The following is a 25,896-nucleotide window of genomic DNA, read 5'->3' as shown; positions in this document are numbered from 1 at the left end:
TTCAAATGAGTAATATTCAAGGGCATGTCATGGAGTAATGTGATAAAATCGCAAACTTTGATGCACCCAATGGAAAAAACCACAACAACTTTGTTTTGCATACGTAATATATCCCAAAGACGTTTCCGGCACCTGCTGGATTGTTGGTGGATGCCAGATGGGTGTTGAAAATTAGGAGCAGGTGTGGCTACATTTCTATGTATGTAACATGTCTGCCACCTGCTGGAAGTGTCTGGGCTTGTTGCATTGAATAATCTTATCATTGGCATGATGATGAAAATTAGGAGGAGCTTCTTAACAGTTTCTGTCATTTCAAAATCCTACAGTAGGTCTGCTGACCAAACATATATTATACATGACCCTGCACGTCTTTTTCATAGTTGGTCACTGGAGTGGCTGGAGATTCAAGCCCATGCTCAATGACACCTCAACGGTGACACGAATGCTGCTCTTTCACTTCCAAAAGCCTGATTCCTTTTGCACTCGTTTCTTTAAGGAACTGGATGTACGTGGAGGAATTCAGCACCACGTATGCTGCCATTCTTACCACAGCGTATTTAAAATATTACACATATTTGAAAAAGCAGAACAACTGTGTGTAGTTGGTGCATCCAAAAGAAGATGGAGAACACACAGAACATCTAGAACCACCCGGAATCTCTCTGACGACGGCTCGGTCACCGTGTTCCCATGGTAACCGGTAAAAGTTTTCACTCGGAACAATGGAAATATCCGCATGTGTATAATTTCACTGTAGTGAAACAGTGTGTGTGTGTGTGTGTGTGTGTGTTCCATTACTCCACACAATGCAACAAACCTGCACGTTCATTAAAAAGCGATACGGTGATTACGTTTAATTACACGCACACTGAAAAACATAAAATCTCGTTGCACGGTCGAAAAGAAAAGTGGTGGCGGTCTAATTGGAGCTGGCTGAATTCAGGCTGTGTGTGTGTGTGTGTGTGTGTGTGTGTGTGTGTGTGTATATATACCTGTGAAGGACTGGAGAATCCCAGATTGTGGCAGCCGTTACAGGGTGTGAAGGCCTCCCAAAACCCACTGGGGCCACAGCTCTTTTCCACATCATCCTCTTCCAGTGCCGGAGCAAACGGCGGCATCAGTCGCTGTGTGTGCAAAAATATATATATATATATTTTTTTTTTAAAACACCCAAAACTTTTGAATTAAATTAGATTTTCTCTGGAATCAGAATGTTTGGACATTGTACAGAAAACACTCTACAGTTCTACCCAGACGTTACAGTGCCTAAATGTTTTGCACAGATCCTTCCCGTAGCTCGGAGACGTGGCCAGAAAAGGCACACAGACACAAACATACACACCAGTGTGATATAAAATTTAGCTTCTGTCAGCTTTTTGTCAAATTGCTGACACTCATTTTTGAGAAAGTTCTTGAATTAAGTGAAACTGCAGGTAAAACAAGTAAAAAATACTCCCATAATGTCGACACATCGTCTTATTCACTGCAAACAAATTCAACTTCATGAGCTGACTACATGATTATTCTACTACTATTTTTGCAATAAATAAATAACAATTTTACACCATCTTTTTGCATTGTACACCAGGGATGTTCAATTCAATTGCAAGGTTCAAACAGTTACAACTTTTTTTTTTTTTAAAGAGTCCGTTTTCTTAATGTGCATTTCAGTATTCACACTTAAAACGGTCCTGTTAGCTGTTCATCGTATCACTCATTAGCTTCCCTGTCCTAAAAGATATAAGCTACATAACTTCCAAATATCAAGCCGTGTGTTAAATAAGTGGAAAACAATGTGAAAGAGGCATAAATGGGAATAAAGCAGAGCACAAGTGCATGTGAATGAGTGGACTCTACAACAAGCTGGACAAAAGTTTTTCATCCCATAGTAACAGCCACTCATAAATAGAAATTAAAATACTCACTTCATTATAAATGTTTTTTTTTTTAATGATGGAATGGACTATGGGCGCATTTCATATACTGGTGTATCAAAAAGTGTGGACTTGTAACGCTCTGGTTAATTTTTATGAACATCAGATGTAATTTCTTGGAGAAGAGAAGACCTATCAAGACAATCTTGGTGTCATTTTAAAGCTTAGGACGTTCTCCTTCCAGTGATATATATGTCATAACATTTGGACATAAATCAAGGAACTTTTGGTCTGTTGAAATAATTTTGTCAGGGGTGGACTCAGCGAGGGTGATTCAATAAACATACAAATTGCTAACATATTTCTCATTCTTGTGTTAGTTTTTGATTCTGCCAGCTCTTTGTGTTTCTGCTCAGAAGTTAGGTACTTGTTGACTTTTGCTCCGAAACAGGCTTCTGATTTAACTCTGAATCTCATTTGACAATTTCAGTGAAGTTTTTCAACATTTTTTTATGGTCATTTTCCAAGCAACCTTTCAAAGTCATACTTTTTTTTTTTTTTTTTTACACAGATGTCTTTAAACATGGTATATTATGAACGAACAGGTTCTTTAGAACATTTTGACACCAGTTCCATATAGATTTTGCATGAAAATTGACTGAATAATGCTTTTTTTTTTTTGCAAAAAAGGTCCGTTCCGAGAAAATCGACAAAAACGTTTTGAATTCCAACACATTTTCCATTTATTTATGTCACATAAATTAGCTTTTTCTCTAAAACTAAATGGAAAAAATAAATCCAGAAGGTTGCATTTGAAAAGGATAAATGTGTATACTTTACATAATGAATTTTGAAAAAAAAAAAAGAAAGACCATTTTGACCCTGTTACACTTTTTACCAGTTTGTGAAATGTGACCCTGTGAGTTGTTTGGCAGCAGAGATGATGAATACAACATGAAATTTTCCACTACAGGTGATAGTTAAATCCGTAGCTTAAATAGTTAAATCACATAGCGCCACCTGCGTTGACAGATGGCATTGCAATTACTAAGTTGCTCATAAGTGCTCAGAGTTTCAAAGTATCAGGTATGTAAATGGTAAATGGACTGCATTTATATAGCGGTTTTCCATCTGCATCAGCCGCTCAAAGCGCTTTACAATTATGCCTCACATTCAACCCGATGTCAGGGTGCTGCCATACAAGGCGCTCACTACACACCGGGAGCAATAAGGGATTAAAGGCCTTGCCCAAGGGCCCTTAGTGATTTTCCAGTCATGATCTTCTGGACTCAAGCCCAACACCTTAACCACTAGACCATCACCTCCCCTATGGATTTGAACCTGTCAAGTTCACCAACAAAAAGATAATTGAAACACATTCTTAGAAAATTAGTCATTTTCCTATATATTAGCAATAAGAATGGAAATTTGATATTGACCTTTGACCTTAATTGTTGACAAATCCTAACCAAAATCAAATCACATCTTCCCATCCATACGCTCAATGTACTTTCTAAGTTTGATAAACATCCGTAACATAGCTGGTGAATTTTCTTACAGAGAAAGGTAATTAAATGAGTGCACACCTTACCCTCCTGTTCTGCATCTTTGACCCCAGACCTTAAATTTGACATATGCGCTGTGATTGTTAGACAGTGAGGAGAAGGGTGGAGGAGGAGGAGAATGGATGCAACGTAATTTGCCCTTTGCAAGAACTCTCTGTCTCCCAGGAGGTAGGTGTGCAGATGAGCCATTTGGTACAAGATGTCAGAGGGCAGAATACGGCCCACCTGATATCTGGAGGTGCCATATGATGCACGAAATGGGGGGGGGGGGGGGGGGGGGGTAACAATAACTTTGACAAGGAGAAAGAAATAAGAAGAGGACGAGGAGCTGATGGACACGTCAAAAAAAAAAACCTCTCTGGTTGAGGGAAAAGAAAATCAAGTATTAACAGGATTACAAGAAGAAAAAAGTTTGAGGACATGGTAAGAAGGAGAAGGGGCGTGCAAAAAGCTTCAGCGAGGAAACAGAGTGGGAAGGACAGATGGGAACAGCAACGGATCATCAGCGAGACTGGAGACAGAAGTGGAAAATGAAACCAAAAGGTCACCAATTGTTCCAGATTGCAAAAGGCTCCGTGCAAGGCTGGAATACTGATTGATGCAAAACTGCCTGCAGCCCTCACACACACACACACACACACACACACACACACACACACACACACACACACACACACACACACACACACACACACACACACACACACACACACACACACACACACTGTATACACTAACAGTTTTAGACAAATGCATCTTTTTCATAAAACAAAAAAAATAGGACTGTAGTAATGATCAATAACACAGTCACTCAGACTGAAATTAATCAAAGAATTGTTGCTGTTTAACCAGAATATTAAATGTTTTGTATTTCCAAAGACAAAAAAAAAAAAAAAAAATTAAACATGAATGGTTACAGGGGTAGAACGATACATTGCCTATCATGATAGCCGTATTGTGGTGCCTGTATCAAATCAGCTGATTTTTTTAATGAGTAGCGTGACACCATAAAAAGTCAACTACTCCATGGAAGAAATAAGGATCTCTTGCAGAAAATTCCTGATTTATAAAAAATACAAATAGGAAACCGACAACATCAAGGATTACAATTTATACTTCAGAATAATTTGTTTCTTTAAAGTTAACCACTGGATGAGTTGAAGACCAGTTTGAAATGTTTTTTCTGTGGAACATACAAAAAAAAAAAAGCCAAACAGACATGATGTAATGGGCTCATAAAACACACAGACACACAGATGCACTGGGCGGGACGCTCCTGTGAGAATGTGAGGTCTATGGGCTCAGGTGGGGGTCAGTGTGATTGATGACCTTTGTGTCCTGCGGGGCGTCTTGCCTGGGCCGAAAGTGGAAATAAAAAGCCGTGGCGCCTCTTTGTCACGCTGTGCGGGCTGAGATTGTGTGTCCGGGTAATACTAATAAAGGTCACCTATTTGTGCTCAAACCAACAACATCTAATCAGTTTATCTGTTTGTGTTTGTGTGTGTGCTTGAAACAAAGTAGAGCAAAGAGCGGAGGCGTGAATGAAACGCTCCAAACTACATTTCGGCACAAGGTCATCACGAGTGTCTGCTGGTGTTTGAGCACAAACAACAATAACACTTTGAAACAAATTCAGATAAACAACATTCACAAAGCTGTTTTGTTGCAATAAAATAAAGTGAATGTTGCAGCTTTGAGGCTTCACTTGCTGACACTGCCCTCTATTGTTGAGAGAAACTCATTACAACACACTTCTGCAACACTAAAACTGCTGAGTTCTTCCAACTCAAACATTTAAGGCAACCAATTCCATAAAAACAGCTAAGTTCAGTTAATTCAAATGATTCAACAATCAAAACTTATTTTAAGTAAAACAAAAATGGCTATTTTTCATTAAATAAATTAACATAATATTCTCCTAAAAAATTTAAGCACTTTGCTACATACGGAAGCAGTCGGTATTGATCTAGTGACTTTCTGGTTTGTGAGCATCTTGTTCTAAAAATTCCTGTACTAAATTGTATTTAATTTGCTTTCCCTAAACCATGGTTCTAATTTCTGGGGGTCCTGGGGAAAGAGGGGGTAAATATTCAATATATTTCCCACTAGAGCTCTTGGAGAAATTCTATTGTACCTGCATTAATGGAAAATGTCCACCAGGTGGGAATATTGCTCCATTTCAAGAACCTTGAGTACAGCCTGCCATGGGACATGATGACAAACCTGTTGCTTATAGTGGTAGATATATGTGCCTGCAAGAATATTGTAATACACTTTCAGACAAACCTAAATTGAACCATACCATTTCAAGAACCTTGAGTACAGACTGCCATGGGACATGATGACAACCCTGTTGCTTATAGTGGTAGATATATGTGCCTGCAAGAATATTGTAATACACTTTCAGACAAACCTAAATTGAACCATACCATTTCTTTTTATTGTTTTTTTGCAAGTTTAGAAAATAAAAAACACAAACAAAACTGAACAACAAAAAAAGAAGAAATCCCTCCACTCCTGCCCTGTGCTATACCGGTTCAAGAAACATACCATAATTCCGTCTGGTACAAAATCGTAATATAAGGATTTGCATACAAAATACAGAATTGAGTAATTTAGATCAGATTGTTAGCAGACACGTTGTCAAAATAAAAAATAAAAGGCAGCCATTGATCATGGAATTTCCCAGAGGAACCTTTAAATGTATATCTTATCTTTTCCAGATGTACATGTGCCATTACATCTTTCATCCAATGAGCGATCAAAAAAAAAAATCTATCATTTTTTCTTGGTTTCTGTTCAAAATAGATCTTGGGGGTACTACCCCAAACAAAACAATCAGAGGACAGGAGTACACCCTTTTTACGAACCATACCATTTGTTTAGCTTAGCTGAACCTCTCTCCTGATTCACACCCACTTGGCGACAGTGGGAAGGAAAACTCCCTTTTAACAGGAAGAGGTCTAATGCTAACAGGTCTAGTGTGTAGCATTAGACAAACTACACTGTAGTTTATGTAATACACATTCACAGCTTCAGAGGTTCTGAATTAGAGTGTGTGAAGTGTTGAATGAATGCTAATGTTGGCTAGTTTGTAGCTTTTGTCTGAAATTACAGTTTAACATTATCCTAACTGCAACTTGAGATAGAAGTCAGTAATTACTAATGTTAGGTAAGGTAAAAGTTGGACAAAAATCTAACTAACGTTAGTTAATGTAAATGTAACTTAAGACAGTTGTTACAAACTCGCCAACTCATGTCAGATAAGGCAAAACTAACTAACATTAGTTAATTCAACTGTAACTTAAGGCAAATGTTAAAAGGTAACCAACTAATGTTAAGTAAGGAAAAAGTTTTAGAAAAATCCTAAATAATGTCAGTGAGTTAAACTGTAACTTATGGTAAAAGTTAGAACATAGCCAATTAAAGGTAGGGAAGGCAAAAGTTCGTTAAAAATTTAGCTAAGTTTAGTTAAACTGTAACTTAAGGCAAATATTGGAAAGTCACCAACTCTTGTTAGGCAAAGTAAAAGCTAAATAATTTGAGTTAGTTAGTTAAACTCTTATTGAAGGCAAAAGTTAGAAAGTAACCAAAACATGTTAGGGAAAGAAATTGTATATCATTGTATAATTTGCAGTCTGCCTTTACATTAAACTGTCCGACATTAAATGTAACTTTCTTTCTTATTTTGGTTTATTGAGGCAGTCTCAGATGGTACATAATCTGGAAAGGTGTCTTACAAGCATTTGGTTAAAGAAAGTACACCACTTCAGGACAGTGGTGCAGATGGCAGAGCATGTTCGGAAAGTAAAAAGTTGGTGGACTAATCCCCGAGTACCCCTGAATGTCCTCGATAAAAATCACAAAACACCAAAGAGTTGCAAATTGTTACTTTTACTTTTGACACTCTGTGTGCTTCTTACCCTGTGTGCTGCTATACAATGCTGCTGGAACTTCAGTAGGGAGTCTTCCCAAGGGATTAATAAAATTCTTCCTAATCTAATCTAAATCCCCAACCGCACTGAAGAACAGTGTCTGGCTCCAAGGACCATGACGAAATCTGCACACGTTTAACATTTTAAATTAGTCAACAGGCTACTGTGAACATGCACAGTAAAACTGAAAATTTTAAGTTCATGCAAAACTCATCCATAAGCTCATGTAAGTTTTTTTTTTTTTTTTTTTAAGATTTGCTGCCAAATAAATTCTACTACTACTTGTTGCTGTGTCTATTTTATTCAGATTTTTAGTTCTAATATTCAAAACGCTCCGTCTTGTCAACACCAACCTTGTGGACTCGGGTCAGGGTGCCGTTAGGGCGATCTTCATCGGAGAGCCGTCCGCTGCCAAAGCTGTCCATAGAGTGGGAGGAGATAGTCTGGCAGAGCTCCTCAAAAGAATAGTCTCTGTCCCGGCACTTCTTAATCTCATGGAGGAGTTTAGACAGCTCGCTGGTCATAGCATCATCTGTGCAGATGCAGGAGAAGAAAAATATCAAGAATCCATAACAGGACTATCCAACATCCTTTTAAAAAAGTGCCCAATAAGGTTAAAAAAAAGAAAAAAAAAAGAAGGAAAAACAACCACAGGGACACAATTAATGATTACAAAACTCCTCCTAATTGCTGATGCGTTGAAAGACAAGTTGAGGTGAATGTTGAGGAGCAAACTGTGGTAATCACTTTTTCTCACCTCCCACCGAGCGCCTCCGAGGTAATCAAGGTAATTATGGGATGTGCTGACAGTCAGTGAGAAGGAGAGAAGGGCACATCAGCAGGAATTCTCCTGGAGCAGCTTGATGCAATTCCCAAGGAACACCACAGGGGGCAGCAGTGGACAGTGTAACCACTTGAGCTGCTCCCCAGTGCTGGTGTGTGGAGCAAGTTTTTATAATTCCAAAAATATGAACACACAAATAAATAAAGAACTTTCATAGATATTTATGTGAAGCATATCTTGAACGTGTATAAATTATTCTCCTGCATGTGTAACTTTTCCTGTGTGTCTGAAATTTAGTCAGAATCATTTGAATAATTTTTCTTTGCAGTGGGAGGTTTTTTTTTTTTAGATGCTTCAGATGTTAAGTTCTCAGATATTCAAAGTCACCCCATGTGTTCTATAATGCATTACTTTGGAAGTTTTTGCCAGTTTGCTGAGTTTTTGTTTTTTTCACTCAATTCCTCAAAATACTGTTGAAGAGATTTTCTATCTGACCTGCAGCAGGAAGCGTAAACTTTTTTGTCAGATCTACATGAAGGTTATAAAATGTAGAGACCTCCATGAAACCGGGATAAAAACTCGGCCCTGACCTGGAAAAAATGAAAATTAAAAATTAACTTTCAGACGTATGATTTTATAGATTATTCCTCCTGTTTCTCTTTGGTTTAGCCAAAAATTAATTCTTAATTAGTTTTGATTGTCCAATAACTTTACTTTATTTAACATGTGCACAAAGTCCTCCCCCCCGTGATGTTTGGAGCTTTGAACCCCAGATTAGGAAACAGGGAGACCAGTGATTCCTCAAGTGTGGGCTGCAGCCTCCTAGTGGGCAACTGTGAAGGTAGCGCAGGTGGGCTGTTAGATACTAAGCAAAAAACTGTGATTTTCAGTTCTGTGATCGAGTTTAAAATGACCCAAAAATAGTTATGCTTATTTTTAAAATGCAATCAGAGTTATAAATCAAACAAACTGACTTCTTCATTTATCTTAACATGCAGTAATATATATTAATGCTTCATCGTGGAATCAGTTGTTGATTAAAAGGTTTTGGGCCCCAAAAGAATTTCAGATGGCGCTCTGAAGTTTGGGAATTACCGCATCCCACTACTCACTCTTATGATGGAGGGAGGGGGAGGCGGAGGGCGAGGGGACGGAAGCTCGTGGTGCAGGAATGGGATATTTACGAACAGGATCCTCCTTGAAACCCCGCTTCTCCACCTCATCCATCATATACTCTGCAGAGAGACGGAGAGAAAGAAGGTGGGAAAAGTTTAGAAAAAATAAAATGAACAGCGAGGCAACTGGGGTGGGGTGGGGTGGAAAAGAATAAGAGGAAAGTGGAAGAAAAGCATTTCAGAGGTATTTCCGCAAATTCACTTCACAGCTTCTCCTAACAGAGCGTTTGGCTGTTCATGACAGCAAAAAAAGAGAGGAATTTTGGGGAGAAGTGAGGAAAACCAGATACACAGGAAGTGTTGTGAAATTATAATGAATTTATAACATTTAATGTAAAAAAAAAAAAAAACAAAAAAAAAAAATATTTTGCATTTAGACTCACAGTGAAAAGAAATCTCTACAATATGATGTAAATTAATTAAAAATGTCAAAACAAAAACAATGGATTGTAAAAGTACAGTTACTGAATTCTCACTTTTAGGGCGGCCTCCCATTGGCTCATCATTGGGCCCAATTTGCATCGTAATTCCAAAATGTAGGAAATCAGGCCAGATTTATATATATTTAAAAAAAACACACAGGCAAAATTCATATTTCCTACTATTATACGACCACGAATGAGTATAAGCAATGATTGATGGTCACTTAGGGAACAATCCTGTTGTGCCTGATGATTTGCGGACGTTCATGCTGGTTATACGGTCACGAATTGAGTTTCATCGGCGACGTGTAAGTGGATATTTGCGACCTTATAACAGCAGGAACGTCTGCAAATCATCAGACAAAAGGAGGTTATTCCCATTCTGATCCAATTCCATCATTTGCACGGTTTATTTTTCCTATAGGTAATTTGGCTGGTGAGGCTTACCGTCGAAGCAGTGTCGCTCCAACAGCGGTCAGGGCGTGGAGTAATCCATCAAACGTGAAAATCCATCAAATGTGAAATGGTAATTCTGTATCAGAATCCACATCAATACTTAATATGGTAGCTTAAATTCACCCATTTCAGCGGTGGCGGCGGTACGCGGCTTTCTCTCGCTCTCAGCTAACAGCACTAACAGCTAACAGCACTAAGAGCTAACAGCGCTAACAGCTAACAGCGCTAACAGCTAGCAGCGCACGCGGCTGGTGTTCTGTCAAATTGTGCGTCTCATCGCATAAACTGACAGTTCCGCGTCCTGTTCCCTGGACAGGAATGATATTCGACAGGAATAAAATCTCGTCAAAACAGTGGTCAGGGCGCGGAGTAATACATCCAAATGTGAAATGGTTGAATATTTTGCCACCATTATCCCGATATTATACGGTCTGAAATCTCATAGGATTAACCAATCAGATTCATGGAAAAAATGTAATTGGATTAGCATGCCGAATATACCCAAAAACGTGAGCCTCATTCCGTTTAATCTTCAGTTAATTCAAAATGCTGCAGCTAGAGTACTGACGGGGACTAGAAGGAGAGAGCATATCTCACCCATATTGGCCTCTCTTCATTGGCTTCCTGTTAATTCTAGAATAGAATTTAAAATTCTTCTTCTTACTTAAAAGGTTTTGAACAATCAGGTCCCATCTTATCTTAGGGACCTCATAGTACCATATCACCCCAATAGAGCGCTTCACTCTCAGACTGCAGGCTTACTTGTAGTTCCTAGGGTTTTTAAGAGTAGAATGGGAGGCAGAGCCTTCAGCTTTCAGGCTCCTCTCCTGTGGAACCAGCTCCCAGTTCGGATCAGGGAGACAGACACCCTCTCTACTTTTAAGATTAGGCTTAAAACTTTCCTTTTTGCTAAAGCTTATAGTTAGGGCTGGATCAGGTGACCCTGAACCATCCCTTAGTTATGCTGCTATAGACTTAGACTGCTGGGGGGTTCCCATGATGCACTGAGTGTTTCTTTTTCTTTTTGCTCTGTATGCACTACTCTGCATTTAATCATTAGTGATTGATCTCTGCTGTCTTCCACAGCATGTCTTTTTCCTGATTCTCTCCCCTCAGCCCCAACCAGTCCCAGCAGAAGACTGCCCCTCCCTGAGCCTGGTTCTGCTGGAGGTTTCTTCCTGTTAAAAGGGAGTTTTTCCTTCCCACTGTTGCCAAGTGCTTGCTCACAGGGGGTCGTTTTAACCGTTCGGGTTTTTCTGTAATTATTGTATGGCTTTTGCCTTACAATATAAAGCGCCTTGGGGCAACTGTTTGTTGTGATTTGGCGCTATATAAATAAAATTGATTTGATTTTGATTTGATTTGATTTAATCCTGTGTTATTCCCACATTTTCCCACAAAACAAAAATGTATCCGTTTACATTTCAATCTGGACTTGTCTTAAAGACTGACATACTTTTTGTGAGATTTATATTACAGAGGAGAATCAGAAAGAGGCTTCTGCTCAGGGGACGGTAGAGGACTCTACTGTACCCAGATGTCCAACACCACCTACTTTTGGAAAAATTTTACCACCACTCACGCACAAATTCAATCTGCCAATTCAGTTTTGAATAATGATGTATACCAATATCACAACTTTTTTTTAAACATGTTCAAAAATTCCCAATCTTTCACTGTTCTACAACACTACTTTCACCACCGTTTACACCCAACATCAAGCCACGATTGGGTGTCAGATTATTTTTTGCATCACCAGCGTAGACAGTTGGATGTCACAAACTGGCAATGAGACGACCTTACAGCCAGTTTCATTTATAAAAGTCAAGGAATGGATACATGAACACTTCCAAGTCTCTGACTATCTTTGACTTTATGCCAATCATTAAAAAATGCAAACTGTATGGTACTGTGTTGTAAACCAGCCTGGAAAAACAGAGTGAGCATACAGAAGGGAGATGAGTGAGGGAAGCCAATAATTCACCCATGACAACTTTGAAGGAGTTATAGGCTTCTGAGGCTGTGATTGGACAACTGAGCAAAGTGTAACTTTTGCTGGTTGCATCAACTCCTTTGGAAGTACAGCATCATGTGTGTCTTGGTGGCTTTCCTCACTAGTCCTCTTCTTGCACCATTTCTCAGTTTTTCAGAAAGGCCTAATTCAGACAGCTGCAGTACCACGCTGTTTGTATTTCTTAATGATATATGTCATTTAAGTCCCAAATATATTCAGTAACTTGGAAATCTAAAGAAATCAGGCAATTTCATTGTCGTTTGCTTTAATATTTTTATTTAATTAATGTCATGCTGTAGAGTTTTGCTTTCGCCGACTTTAAAAAAAAAAGTGTTTAAGAATTTTACTCTTGAAAAAATGTGACATCACAAATGAATTATAATGTGTAAAAGCTCACAGAGTCACAAAAGTTTCCACAGCACTGTAAGAGCAGAGAAGCACAGAAGTGTTGCAGACATCCAGTGAAGCCATGTGGCAGATTCCCTGCAGAGCCCTAATGAGGAGCCTTGTTAATGTGCTCAGAAATGTGTCGTCTATGCACATGCATGAGTGTGAACCCTCAGCTTCGACTCAGCAAGATGACACAAAACCGAGAGCAAGAGAATTCAAACCCCTTTTATTTAACTGAGCTCATACCTTTAGATTTTTATGAATTTTTTTTCCAGAGCAACTGGATGGAGCTCACTAAGAATTGGTGTTAAATTAAGGGTCAATAAATTGAAATTGCTGTCTACACAGAACCAGATATTACGGGAGCACTGAATCCAATTTGCATGGCTCGCTGTCAGACGTGGTAGACTTGTGACAATAGTTTAAAATAAACTGGGTAATAGTACCTCTGGGCATGGAAACAGTAATGGCTACAGCAATCTGACATGCAACCCCAATGACGTTGACCTTCACTGAAATCATGTGACCTTGCCGGGGCAATTCTGTGCCATAGTTGGTCCAAATCAGGTTGAGAATCAAATTTCTTGATCTTGACATTTAACTGAATTAATTCTTTAAGGCCAATTTTGGAGTCACTCTTCACTGACATTCCGCATTTGGCAGAAATCTTGACCGTAATTTTGATGTTTTGCAAATGTGTACTCAACTGGGCAATTCCACAAAATTCCCAAAAATCTCCTGTATATTTGTATTGTCAAGTGTGTTGGTCGCATGGCCCAAGCAGAGGGTCACCCCTTTGAGTCTGGTCTGCTTGAGGTTTCTTCCTCAAATCATCGGAGCTCTAGGGGTTGGTAAAGTTAGACCTTCTTTGTGTGAAGCGCCTTGAGGTAGCTTTGTTTTGATTTGGCGCTATATAAATGAAACCCACCTATATGTGTGGGGCAAGTTTGGTGCAAATTGGAATGAAAAACTTAAATTTTGACCTTTGACACCAAATTTGTCCTCACATGGGCAATTCCACAATCCACCTCTCTCTCTATATATATACAGTATACATGTACAGTAGTGCTCAGAATAATAATAGTGCTATGTGACTAAAAAGATTAATCCAGGTTTTGAGTATATTTCTTATTGTTACATGGGAACCAAGGTACCAGTAGATTCAGTAGATTCTCACAAATCCAACAAGACCAAGCATTCATGATATGCACACTCTTAAGGCTATGAAATTGGGCTATTAGTAAAAAAAAAGTAGAAAAGGGGGTGTTCACAATAATAGTAGCATCTGCTGTTGACGCTACAAACTCAAAACTGTTATGTTCAAACTGCTTTTTTAGCAATCCTGTAAATCACTAAACTAGCATTTAGTTGTATAGCCACAGTTTTTCATGATTTCTTCACATCTGCGAGGCATTAATTTTGTTGGTTTGGAACCAAGATTTTGCTCATGTACTAGTGTGCTTGGGGTCATTGTCTTGTTGAAACACCCATTTCAAGGGCATGTCCTCTTCAGCATAAGGCAACATGACCTCTTCAAGTATTTTGACATATCCAAACTGATCCATGATACCTGGTATGCGATATATAGGACCAACACCATAGTAGGAGAAACATGCCCATATCATGATGCTTGCACCACCATGCTTCACTGTCTTCACTGTGAACTGTGGCTTGAATTCAGAGTTTGGGGGTCGTCTCACAAACTGTCTGTGGCCCTTGGACCCAAAAAGAAGAATTTTACTCTCATCAGCCCACAAAATATTCCTCCATTTCTCTTTAGGCCAGTTGATGTGTTCTTTGGCAAATTGTAACCTCTTCTGCATGTCTTTTATTTAACAGAGGGACTTTGCGGGGGATTCTTGCAAATAAATTAGCTTCACACAGGCGTCTTCTGTCACAGCACTTACAGGTAACTCCAGACTGTCTTTGATCATCCTGGAGCTGATCAATGGGTGAGCCTTTGCCATTCTGGTTATTCTTCCATCCATTTTGATGGTTGTTGTCATTGGTTGTTTTCTTCCACACGTCTCTGGTTTTTTTTGTCCATTTTAAAGCATTGGAGATCATTGTAGATGAACAGCCTATAATTTTTTGCACCTGCGTATAAGTTTTCCCCTCTCTAATCAATTTTTTCATCAAACTACGCTGTTCTTCTGAACAATGTCTTGAACGTCCCATTTTCCTCAGGCTTTCAAAGAGAAAAGCATGTTCAACAGGTGCTGGCTTCATCCTTAAATAGGGGACACCTGATTCACACCTGTTTGTTCTACAAAACTGACGAACTCACTGACTGAATGCCACACTACTATTATTGTGAACACCTCCTTTTCTACTTTTTTTTTTTACTAATAGCCCAATTTCATAGCCTTAAGAGTGTGCATATCATGAATGCTTGGTCTTGTTGGATTTGTGAGAATTTACTGAATCTACTGGTACCTTGTTTCCCATGTAACAATAAGAAATATACTCAAAACCTGGATTAATCTTTTTAGTCACATAGCACTACTATTATTCTGAACACTACTGTACACCTATATGCACACAGCAAGTTTGGTGAAAACTGGCCCAAGTACCTTGGAAGAAGAGTGGAACAAACACAAAGGTTTCTCAAATAAAATCCTTGGATTGCAAACCAGTTCCTGCTTTGCAGAAAAAGAGCAAAATGTTAATGAATTTCAAGGAGGGGGGGGACGTGGCATTAAATCAAATGAGATTCTGTCCATAATGAGCTGCCTGTGGAATGCAGAATGCCTCTCAGCTGGCTGAGTAAATGACAGCTCTTTTGCCGTGTGCGTGCGTGTGTCCTTTTCCACACGTCCTCTCCAATAGGAAATGACATGCAGCTGATCTTTTTCAAAACTCCCAGCTGTGTCTCTTCATACACACACACACACTCACTTGTCCTCTTTTACAGTCAAGCCCACATCTCTCTTTTCCAGCTGAGATTAAATTCTAATAATCATTCTAACCTCAGCTTTGTGTCTTAATATTTGAACACAAAGTCTATGGAACCATTTCCCTTTGTCCATTTCTAGGCAAAATAATTATAACCATAAGTTTGAGAAATCAGGTTCCTCTTTTTCATACTGCACGGGCTGCGATCAGAGCTGCAGAATTGGCGATGTTCAGCAATCAGGGTCAAATCGCAGAAACGAATCCAGACATCAGACTCCATGAGAAGAAGAAAGTGGAAATACCCGTGATGTAGAATTTGCTCTGTGATTTCCCTGGTTTATTGTGCTTCATGGCATTTTATCGCTGCAGCATCATTCTCACATTCCTTGGATTCGGTCCATCATTCCCGCCTGTTTGAAACCACTTTGCTGCTAATAGTAGAGAAGCTTGAATCTTCGACTGGACTGGGTTCCTTGATGCGAGGACGTTTCGCTTCAAATCGCAGAAGCTTCCTCAGCTAAAATTCTTGCTCTGGTAGTCTGACTTCTGTCTTCACTCTTGTCGAGAAGAACAAACAGAAGCCACAAAAGCTGGAGTTTTAAACCTAACCAGATGCCTCCTACTGAGAGGCAGACTGCTATTGGCTAGTGACTAAACAATTGCTTTAATTAGCACCTATTGTGCTCTAGTTAGCAACCTCCTAATGACAGGGTAGCTGTCCCTCCTAATGATGGGACTGACGCCTCTCCTGATGGCGTGAATGACTCATTACCATGAGCAAAGTACTGAAACTGCTTTGATCTGAGTACCCCATTGTAAACAGGAAACAAAGTGTGTCTCAGACCCCCTCCCCAGTTAAGGCTGGGTTTCAACTGTTTCACATAGAATGCCTCTTTCACCCCTCTCTCAAACCAGCTTTTGTGGCTTCTGTTTGTTCTTCTCGACAAGTGTCAGACAGAAGTCAGACTACCAGAGCAAGAATTTTAGCTGAGGAAGCTTCTGCGATTTGAAGCGAAACGTCCTCGCGTCAAGCAACCCAGTCCAGTCGAAGATTCAAGCTTCTCTACTATGGAAACCACCTGGACAACTGAAAGCCTACAGAGAAACTTTGCTGCTAATGTTGGGAAGTTCTCTTCATCCTGTGCCGCTATTTAAATCATCTCTAACTATGTGTCTCGCATACACAAGCAGATTACACGAGGACACATGGTAAAGGCTTCCAAGCCGCAGATTACAGCTTTCATACTGAAGCGGTCTTTAAACGGTGCAATCTGGTGAATCTTTGGGATCTCGGGGACCGTGGTGTAAAATGCACACTGACAATCACTGGCCACACAAAACAGCGTGGAGTCACCAAGAGAACAAAAACAGCAAGCGGAAGACTGAAGTCAGAACAGTCTCTTTAGTTTGAACATGAATAGTCTTGTTTTTTTGAATCACAAACCAGGTTGGATGCTTGTGCTGGTGTGGAATTGCCCTGGTTCTCAGACGGCAACCAACTAGGCAGAAAAGTGGTCCATGCCCACCACCCAAAAACAGACATCTATCTGCCACAGCCAGATGAGGGCGCTGCCTTGACCTTGGTCCTCAAGACGGAGGCACCTGCATGCTGGATCACATTCATCTAAGTCTCCCAAAGTAACAGTTTATTCTAAACAAATCCATTCCAGTGGTACCCAAGTATCTGGGAGATCTAGTACTAAAGTCATCCAGTCATCACTTCAGGTTACTGGTTAGCACCCAAGTCTCAGAGCCCTACAGTAAGACAGGAAGCACCAGGACACTAAAGACTTGGACCTTCATTATCCTGCAAAGGTATCAGCATTGCCAAACACCTTTATCTAGCAAACTCTTGACTACCAAGGCTCGTCTCGATTGTAATCACCGAGCTACCAGAGACAAGTGTTAAGTGCTGCAATCAGGGCACCAACTGATTCCACAAAGTTGCAACCAGTGGACTGTTCCTCAATAACAAAGGCGACTCTACCCAACATTCAGTCCATGCAAGCAATAAACACAGCAAGAGCCCGACCACATCCCTGATGAAAGACAAGATTGACCGGGACGAAGTCAACTAGTTCAACTCACTTTACTGATAACACAGAGGTCCAAGTGAGAAAGTCTTTGGAAGTTGCAACAAAATGGAAAAAATGCCTGTGATCTTGCTTGCCATATCGTCCCATCGTAAAGCTCAAATATGCAACAATAAAAACCCTCTCCAGCATCTTCCATTTTAGAATATTTAACATCCCATAAAAGCTTTTCTAATATTCATCTCATTTTCTTCCAACTAAAAAACTGCAGCTGTTTTCTTATTTTGGAATGCATGCAATTTGAGCAAAACTGGAAACATGTGCCGGTGTTTGTTTTCAACAGAATCTGATGCCAGGACACAATTAACATGATCATCGCTTTAATAAATATTAGGAAATTAAAGTAAAGGTTTTACTATAAATAGCAAACTGTTAACCTTCATTTTTCTGTAGTCCACATCTCATGACCACAAAAAAATCATAATACAAGTTTTGGTTCTGATGTTAATCAACAGTATGGTCACATTGTAAAAGCGTCCAATAGCATTGTCCGTAAGCAACCTGTGGGTTCTGCGTGCAACAGGTGGAGAAATGGGCTTTCTGCATTGACAGAAATGCTTCCCTCATCCTAATACAAGCTGTGGATTCCAAACATTACACTGTTACTACTATAGAAGTCTACCTTCCACATGCATAAAACAAGCACCCAAAAACTGCAATATATGGCCCAATCTTCAGTGCATGGCCTAAAAGGAATTCCACAAGTGCATCTGTGGCCTATTTAACTCCACTTTTCTATTTGCACAACACAATCTCAGCACAAAGTGAGGTGTAGGGCATAAAGTGTTGTATTTAGTCTCTTGGTCATGGGTGTGTTCTGGGCATAATATGAATTCTCTCAATCGGTGTCATCAACAATTGGCTTTAAGAGCCAGGTACGATGGGAGAGTGACAGACTGCTGTGTAGATGGTGAGTGGATCATTTCCAGGAGCAGCTACCAAAGCTCCCTGAGGTGAAGCAATGAACCAGTAAGGTGAAATTTGTACTTTTCAATCAGAGTTTACTTTTAGTTGATTCTGTTGTAGTTTGAAACACTAATGAGCAACCCTGTGTGTACAAGTGGAGTAGGTTGTATTTCAATATTTTGGTCTCTGGCCTAAGGGCTTTCTGCAGCACTGCGCCTGAGCGCATCTCATTTTAAAACCAACGTACCAATGGGTGCAGAGATGCCTGCAAGTTCTCTTGCTACTTACTCAATGTGAGCACTGAGCATGAAAACAACAACTACATCTGCTGGAAAACAGCAATAACACTTGGACTGGGCTTTGCAGAGCATTGCACCAGGTGCATGATAAAGCCCAAAGTGTCTGTGATTAATGCTTCCAAACATTTTGGAATGAAAAATACAGCATAAAATATGAGGAATCTTTTAAATCCAAAATTAAAACAAATTATTGACTTTTCACAATATAGTCTAGGACCAAGAATAGTGAAGGACCATGAAACGTAGACTCCTGAGACTGTTCAAACGCTTAGTCTAGTTGAAAAACTGTAAAACCATTAAACCCTCAGAAGTGTAGCTTTGTTACATCTGCTCCAGTGACCTAATTCTGAATTCATCTAGTGTGCATGTGCACGTGTTTTACCCTGGATGAGAGCAGTGATCTGCTGGGATTTCGGCGCAGGATGTTCTCTCAGGATCTCTAGAGCCGTTCTTCCCTGCGTGTCTCTGAGATTGCTGTCAATCCCTGAAACGCAAGGTGGTATACTGTTAGTGTTATGCATCTAAAGAGGAGGTCAGAGGTCACATTGACTGCTTCTGAGACTGAGAAAGCACACACACACACCCAGCATGAACCTGCAGACAGATGAAAGAGTAGCGATGAATGAATCTGAAGATGAATGAGATCCAGTTAGAGGATGTTCAAGCGGTTTCATTAATTCATGAAAGCTTTTTATTAGGCAAGTACATGCTGTTCATCAGATAAAACCAAGTCGTTAATTACTAATAGCCCAATTTCATAGCCTTAAGAGTGTGCATATCATGAATGCTTGGTCTTGTTGGATTTGTGAGAATCTACTGAATCTACTGGTACCTTGTTTCCCATGTAACAATAAGAAATAACTCAAAACCTGGATTAATCTTTTTAGTCACATTTCACTACTATTATTCTGAACACTACTGTATATAATGTTATAAAAATGGAGCGCAAACCCATTTGAATTTGATGCAGCGTGACAGTTCTCTTTGGGTGTATCTGAAAACATTATAGTGTACAATATTTTTAGCAAACTGACAGGATGTTTCATCGTCCTCAGCTGTTCCCCCGGACAGCACATGTGACAGTGCGAAGATGCCAACCCATCCTGCATCCTGCCCGGGTGCACACAATAATTGATTAGTGCATGTTACAGTTCAAAAAGTTCAGTCACCACAGCTCTATTTTGAGGCAGGATGTTAATAACACTGAAGCCAAAAGAACACGACCACGCACAGAAAGTCCTTCAGGAAACAGGAAAAGTTGAATGGCTGGTAGTGATATCAAAGGAAATAAAGAATCTCTGCACAAAATTGGCGTGCACTATAAGGAGTGTGTTAATGTACAAGCTCCAAACACTATTTGCACACAATGACAATGATTCCAAACCTTTAATATTGATGAAAGTGGGTGTCAAACAGCTAATTAATGAATTCCGATTCTACATGTTTTTTTCTTTTTAGTTTAAAATCTGGGTTACACTGTTGACTAGCTGTGTTTATGCTCATCACCATCAAAACATCAAATGGGAGAATATCTTCTTTTGGAGGAATGGGGTTCCAGCTCTTCAGCAGAAGCTGTTCTAGTGACATGTGGCACCCAATGCCTTTCGAAAACATTTTATATTGGTTTTTCATTCAAACTGTGACCCGTTTGTAAATGTACACTCAACAAAAATATAAACGCAACACTTTTGGTTTTGCTCCCATTTTGTATGAGATGAACTCAAAGATCTAAAACTTTTTCCACATACACAATATCACCATTCCCTCAAATATTGTTCACAAACCAGTCTAATCTGTGATAGTGAGCACTTCTCCTTTGCTGAGATAATCCATCACACCTCACAGGTGTGCCATATCAAGATGCTGATTAGACACCATGATTAGTGCACAGGTGTGCCTTAGACTGCCCACAATAAAGGCCACTCTGAAAGGTGCAGTTTTGTTTTATTGGGGGGGGATACCAGTCAGTATCTGGTGTGACCACCATTTGCCTCATGCAGTGCAACACATCTCCTTCGCATAGAGTTGATCAGGTTGTCAGTTGTGGCCTGTGGAATGTTGGTCCACGCCTCTTCAATGGCTGTGCGAAGTTGCTGGATATTGGCAGGAACTGGTACACGCTGTCGTATACGCCAGTCCAGAGCATCCCAAACATGCTCAATGGGTGACATGTCCGGTGAGTATGCCGGCCATGCAAGAACTGGGACATTCTCAGCTTCCAAGAATTGTGTACAGATCCTTGCAACATGGGGCCGTGCATTATCCTGCTGCAACATGAGGTGATGTTCTTGGATGTATGGCACAACAATGGGTCTCAGGATCTCGTCACGGTATCTCTGTGCATTCAAAATGCCATCAATAAAATGCACCTGTGTTCTTCGTCCATAACAGACGCCTGCCCATACCATAACCCCACCGCCACCATGGGCCACTCGATCCACAACATTGACATCAGAAAACCGCTCACCCACACAACGCCACACACGCTGTCTGCCATCTGCCCTGGACAGTGTGAACCGCGATTCATCCGTGAAGAGAACACCTCTCCAACGTGCCAAATGCCAGCGAATGTGAGCATTTGCCCACTCAAGTCGGTTACGATGACGAACTGGAGTCAGGTTGAGACCCCAATGAGGACGACGAGCATGCAGATGAGCTTCCCTGAGACGATTTCTGACAATTTGTGCAGAAATTCTTTGGTTATGCAAACCGATTGTTTCAGCAGCTGTCCGTTTGTGTGTCTCAGACGATCTTGGAGGTGAACATGCTGGATGTGGAGGTCCTGGGCTGGTGTGGTTACACGTGGTCTGCGGTTGTGAGGCTGGTTGGATGTACTGCCAAATTCTCTGAAACGCCTTTGGAGATGGCTTATGGTAGAGAAATGAACATTCAATACACGAGCAACAGCTCTGGTTGACATTCCTGCTGTCAGCATGCCAATTGCACGCTCCCTCAAATCTTGCGACATCTGTGGCATTGTGCTGTGTGATACAACTGCACCTTTCAGAGTGGCCTTTTATTGGGACAGTCTAAGGCACCCTGTGCACTAATCATAGTGTCTAATCAGCATCTTGGTATGGCACACCTGTGAGGTGGGATGGATTATCTCAGCAAAGGAGAAGTTCTCACTATCACAGATTTAGACTGGTTTGTGAACAATATTTGAGGGAAATGGTGATATTGTATATGTGGAAAAAGTTTTAGATCTTTGAGTTCATCTCATACAAAATGGGAGCAAAACCAAAAGTGTTGCGTTTATATTTTTGTTGAGTGTATATAAATGCTTATGCTCACCAACCTCTTCAGGAGGTATACCTCACGAGAACCAGGTTGGACATTGTCTTCAAAACTGCCAGATCTGCTCTGGGATCCACAACATTAATGAACCACCTTGGGTCCAGCATGGAAATCACCCGGGCAGTGGGTGCTAATAGGATGAATACATGGAATAGTTTTGACTGTGTAGAATGTTTGGTCTCCAAAGTAAAGGTCAAACAAGGTCAATGTTCATTGGACATGTCACATATGACATGTCACATATGTCAACCTGTAACATGACAACTAAGCATGACACATGGTCCAAACTCTGCTAACTCAACTAATAATTTACATCACTTTTGAACAAAATTGGGGCAACTTTAACTTTTGACCCCTGTACAAACTTAAACGGACCTTTGTCACCATTCTTGCTGTTTTTACCCCATAACTCCACAACATTCAGTCATAGTTAGTCCAAACTATAACCTTTTTGGATCATTATATCAAGCGAATGGTCTGATATAGTTTTCAATATGATTAGAGCATCTTAATTTTGAACCCCTACCTGGCTGCTTATTGAAAATTCAGGTGTCTAATTGGTTATTTCAAACGAGTAATGTCTAAGGAGTATTTGTGCTGAATTTGATGCTTGTCTCAGCATTTGCAGGATTCCGCTCTAAATGTTCTCTTATCTGTTGCACTAAAAATGCATCAGTTTCTACCACGACTCGCTTTATAAGCCTGAATGGGTCCAGAGAGAATAAAAGTCACAATATACTCTGTGCTGCACTGCATCAAATGAAAACTGGGAAATGGTTCAACTTATCCAAGGACACACGAAGCTGTCCAAATCTCCATTAGTTTACTGATGCATTCATGCTCTTCCGAAGTAACAAAGCCTTTCACGCATTCACTCCCATGAAACCAGGTGTGTGACATTAAGTAAGGTCTTCTTATGGCTGCAGAGGACAACCAACATGAGCATGAAAGAACGGAGCAGAGAGACACCTGCAGGACTCCTAAGGCAAATCCACCTAAACCTGTTGTTGTGGGTTATAATCGGAAAGGAAAACAATGGAAACAGTTTGAGTTCGGGGGGCCAGGATGCATTTAAAGAAGCCACCTGAGCGAGCAGAAGGCGAACAACAATCCATCTTCCCAAAGAGTGCTGCTTCGTGGAGGGCACTGCCATTACTCAGTCTGACAAAGAGAGAGAGAGAAGAAAAAATAGCAGGTTATTATTCCGGCACCTCCATGACTTGGAACAATTAAGACTAAAATAAACATCAAATAGAGAAGGTGACGGGGAGCAACAAGGCGTTACTTGCTAAAAAAAAAAAAAAAAAAAAAAAGCACAGGGATTAAAATGAGAATGTGGACAATATTTGATACAATCTCTCGCTCTCTCTCTCTCAGCTAAACGAAAAGGATTCACTGAGATTAAAAAAGTCACATTCTCTTAGCGGCTAGCAGCATGAGGCTAAAACCTATTTCAAATTATTTCACAAGGAGGAGACGCCTGCATGGAAACGTTCCATTTTCCCTCCTCGCTGCTCACTGGCCTGTATCGGGGCGGCTAATGGGGATATTACAGATATGATGCAACAGACAGAAAGTAAGAGGAGGGCATCCGTGCTTCATCTTTCAGCTGGGAGGACAGAGCCCATTACCCGAACAAACAAACCCACTCTTAACAGATCACAAAGTACGCATTTTATTTACCCGGCACGCACCAGATTGCACATATGAATGAAACGGACAGATTTAACTCAAATTTACATCTTTGTGTTGTTTACTTTTCGCTGCCATGTCTTGTCAGGTGTGGGAGCATGTGCTGGCACTGCAGGTTGCCACAACCAAATGGTCCACCGCCACTTCCCAAAAATAGCCACGTATTTGTCACAGCCAGGTAACACAAGGGCGTCCCCTCGACCTTTTCCAGTTACTGGGCTTCTCAACAAAATATGGCTCAAGTGTTATAGTATCATTAGACACAAAGTCATTCCAAGAATCCTCTGCAGAGACGTAGTACCAAAGACATCCCATCACCACTTTAGGCCATTGGTTAGACTTGGATTTTTCTTTTCCTTGGATTTTTCTTTTCCTGGGAAGGTATCAGCATTGCCAAATACCTCCGTCCAGGGACCTCATGACTCCATGAGTTCCTTCAAGGCAAACTCTATAAACTTTCTACCTCGGTTGTCTGCTTTTGCTTGTGTTGGCACAGTAAAGTCTCAAGTGTTTTGCCAGTGTCACACTAAATTAACAAGACATTCCTCTATATGTTCAAGGTCAAAGCCCCTGGCTAGAAAATATGTTTCAAAATCACATATGCAAGCAGCGCATGCAAGCCTGGTACTTTGAGTCTATTCCGAACTGAAAGATGGATAGATTTTCAAAAGCGTGAAGTATGTTTGTTTTTACTCATGTAAGAAATAATCAAGGCAATGGAAGGAAAAAGTGGAAGGCAGTGACCATTTGGAAACAACCGATCTTGTTTTTGTTAGCGGATATTAAAAAAAAAATGGACTGCACAAAGCGCTTTTCCATCTGCATCAGACACTCAAAAGCGCTTTACGATAATGCCTCACATTCATCCAGATGTCAGGGTGCTGCCATGCAAGGCGCTCACTACACACCAGCAGCAACTTGGGGATTAAGGACCTTGCCCAAGGGCCCTTGTCCTTAGTGATTTTCCGGTCAGGCTGGGATTTGAACCAAGTATCTTTGGTCTCAAGCCCAACGCTTAACCACTAGACCATCACCTCCCCTTTGTTAAGACGTTTGCATTAAATAGGATTACTGTACTTTAAAGCCATTTATATGAAAGTTGGACATTGTGTTTATAAGTTGTAGCAAGAGTCCATTAAATATTGGTGATTGTTCAGAAACCCATTCATAATAGTTAATTATAAATTTATTTTCTGTTTCTGATTTTTTAATCATTTAACAAAATTACACATAATTATATTATGGCTTGCATGCTTGTGCTCTCGGTAATAGGGCAGTGCAGTCTCATTTGAACCTTTATGTGATAACGCAGGATTTGTTAAATAGATAAAAAAAATGCAAATCAAGATCCTCCCCTGAGGTGCACATGCAGAAATACTAACTCAAATATACGTAAAAGCATAGCACACTCAAATATGATGTCTAGCCGCTGTTTTATTTCATAATAATTACGTTGCGGCCAAAAGGCCTTCGTCAGATAGCAGCTTCCGTTGGACCAAGAGTAACGCAGGATTTGACCACATCCGGGGACAGCTGCCACGAACACGTCAGAGAATCCCCGGGTGGAGTGTGGGAGTTTCAGCACAAACCATTGAGCCCGGCTCGGTAAGCTTAAAAGCATATTTGCCGTCACCTAGCGGTCGTGCCGGTTTAAAACGGTTTCGGCTGTTTTGGCTAACCTACACAGCTAACCAGAGTAGCTGGTGTTCTCTCGCTTGCAAAACTGCCTCAACACATTTGAGCTCCAGGTCATAAACAAACCGCAACACATGTCCACTTCCCACCGCATCATCACTTTTCCTTTGCATTTGCATCACTTTCTTTGCGTGTAATTTGCCCAAAAACTGACGAGAAAGTGTTGTGTTTCTGTCCCTGGAAGTAGAGAAATTACATCATGTGCGTCATATCTTTAGCACCTGCCCTCAAAAACGAGACTGCACTGCCCAATTGGACATTTTGACCAAACATTTATAATTTGCGTTAGACTTGGGCATTCATTGCACAATCCAATTCTCATTTTTGCAACATTTTACAAGCTAACATACTCACATGCATCCTTTCGTCCATCGTAGGTTTTTTTGGTACTTCCATCCTCTCAT

At 40.4% G+C, this 25,896-nt stretch overlaps 1 protein-coding gene across 5 annotated transcripts in view; it reads right to left on the bottom strand.

Annotated features, from left to right (window-relative positions):
• Positions 1-25,896, bottom strand: part of anks1b (ankyrin repeat and sterile alpha motif domain containing 1B) — a 275,419-nt gene that overhangs the window by 156,706 nt on the left and 92,817 nt on the right. For all 5 annotated transcript variants that reach the window (XM_034163413.1, XM_034163407.1, XM_034163410.1 and 2 more), the window contains 5 exons: positions 23,190-23,266; positions 19,191-19,292; positions 9,271-9,393; positions 7,728-7,906; positions 993-1,124 (listed from right to left, as the gene is read on the bottom strand). In XM_034163413.1, coding sequence (XP_034019304.1) covers positions 993-1,124; positions 7,728-7,906; positions 9,271-9,393; positions 19,191-19,292; positions 23,190-23,266 — 613 coding nt within the window. The remainder of the gene's footprint in view (positions 1-992; positions 1,125-7,727; positions 7,907-9,270; positions 9,394-19,190; positions 19,293-23,189; positions 23,267-25,896) is intronic.

Source organism: Thalassophryne amazonica, chromosome 22, assembly GCF_902500255.1.
Source record: "Thalassophryne amazonica chromosome 22, fThaAma1.1, whole genome shotgun sequence".
Taxonomy (NCBI): Eukaryota; Metazoa; Chordata; class Actinopteri; order Batrachoidiformes; family Batrachoididae; genus Thalassophryne; species Thalassophryne amazonica.
The sequence above is the reverse complement of the archived record's forward strand: the minus strand, read 5'-3'. Positions and strand labels throughout refer to the sequence as shown.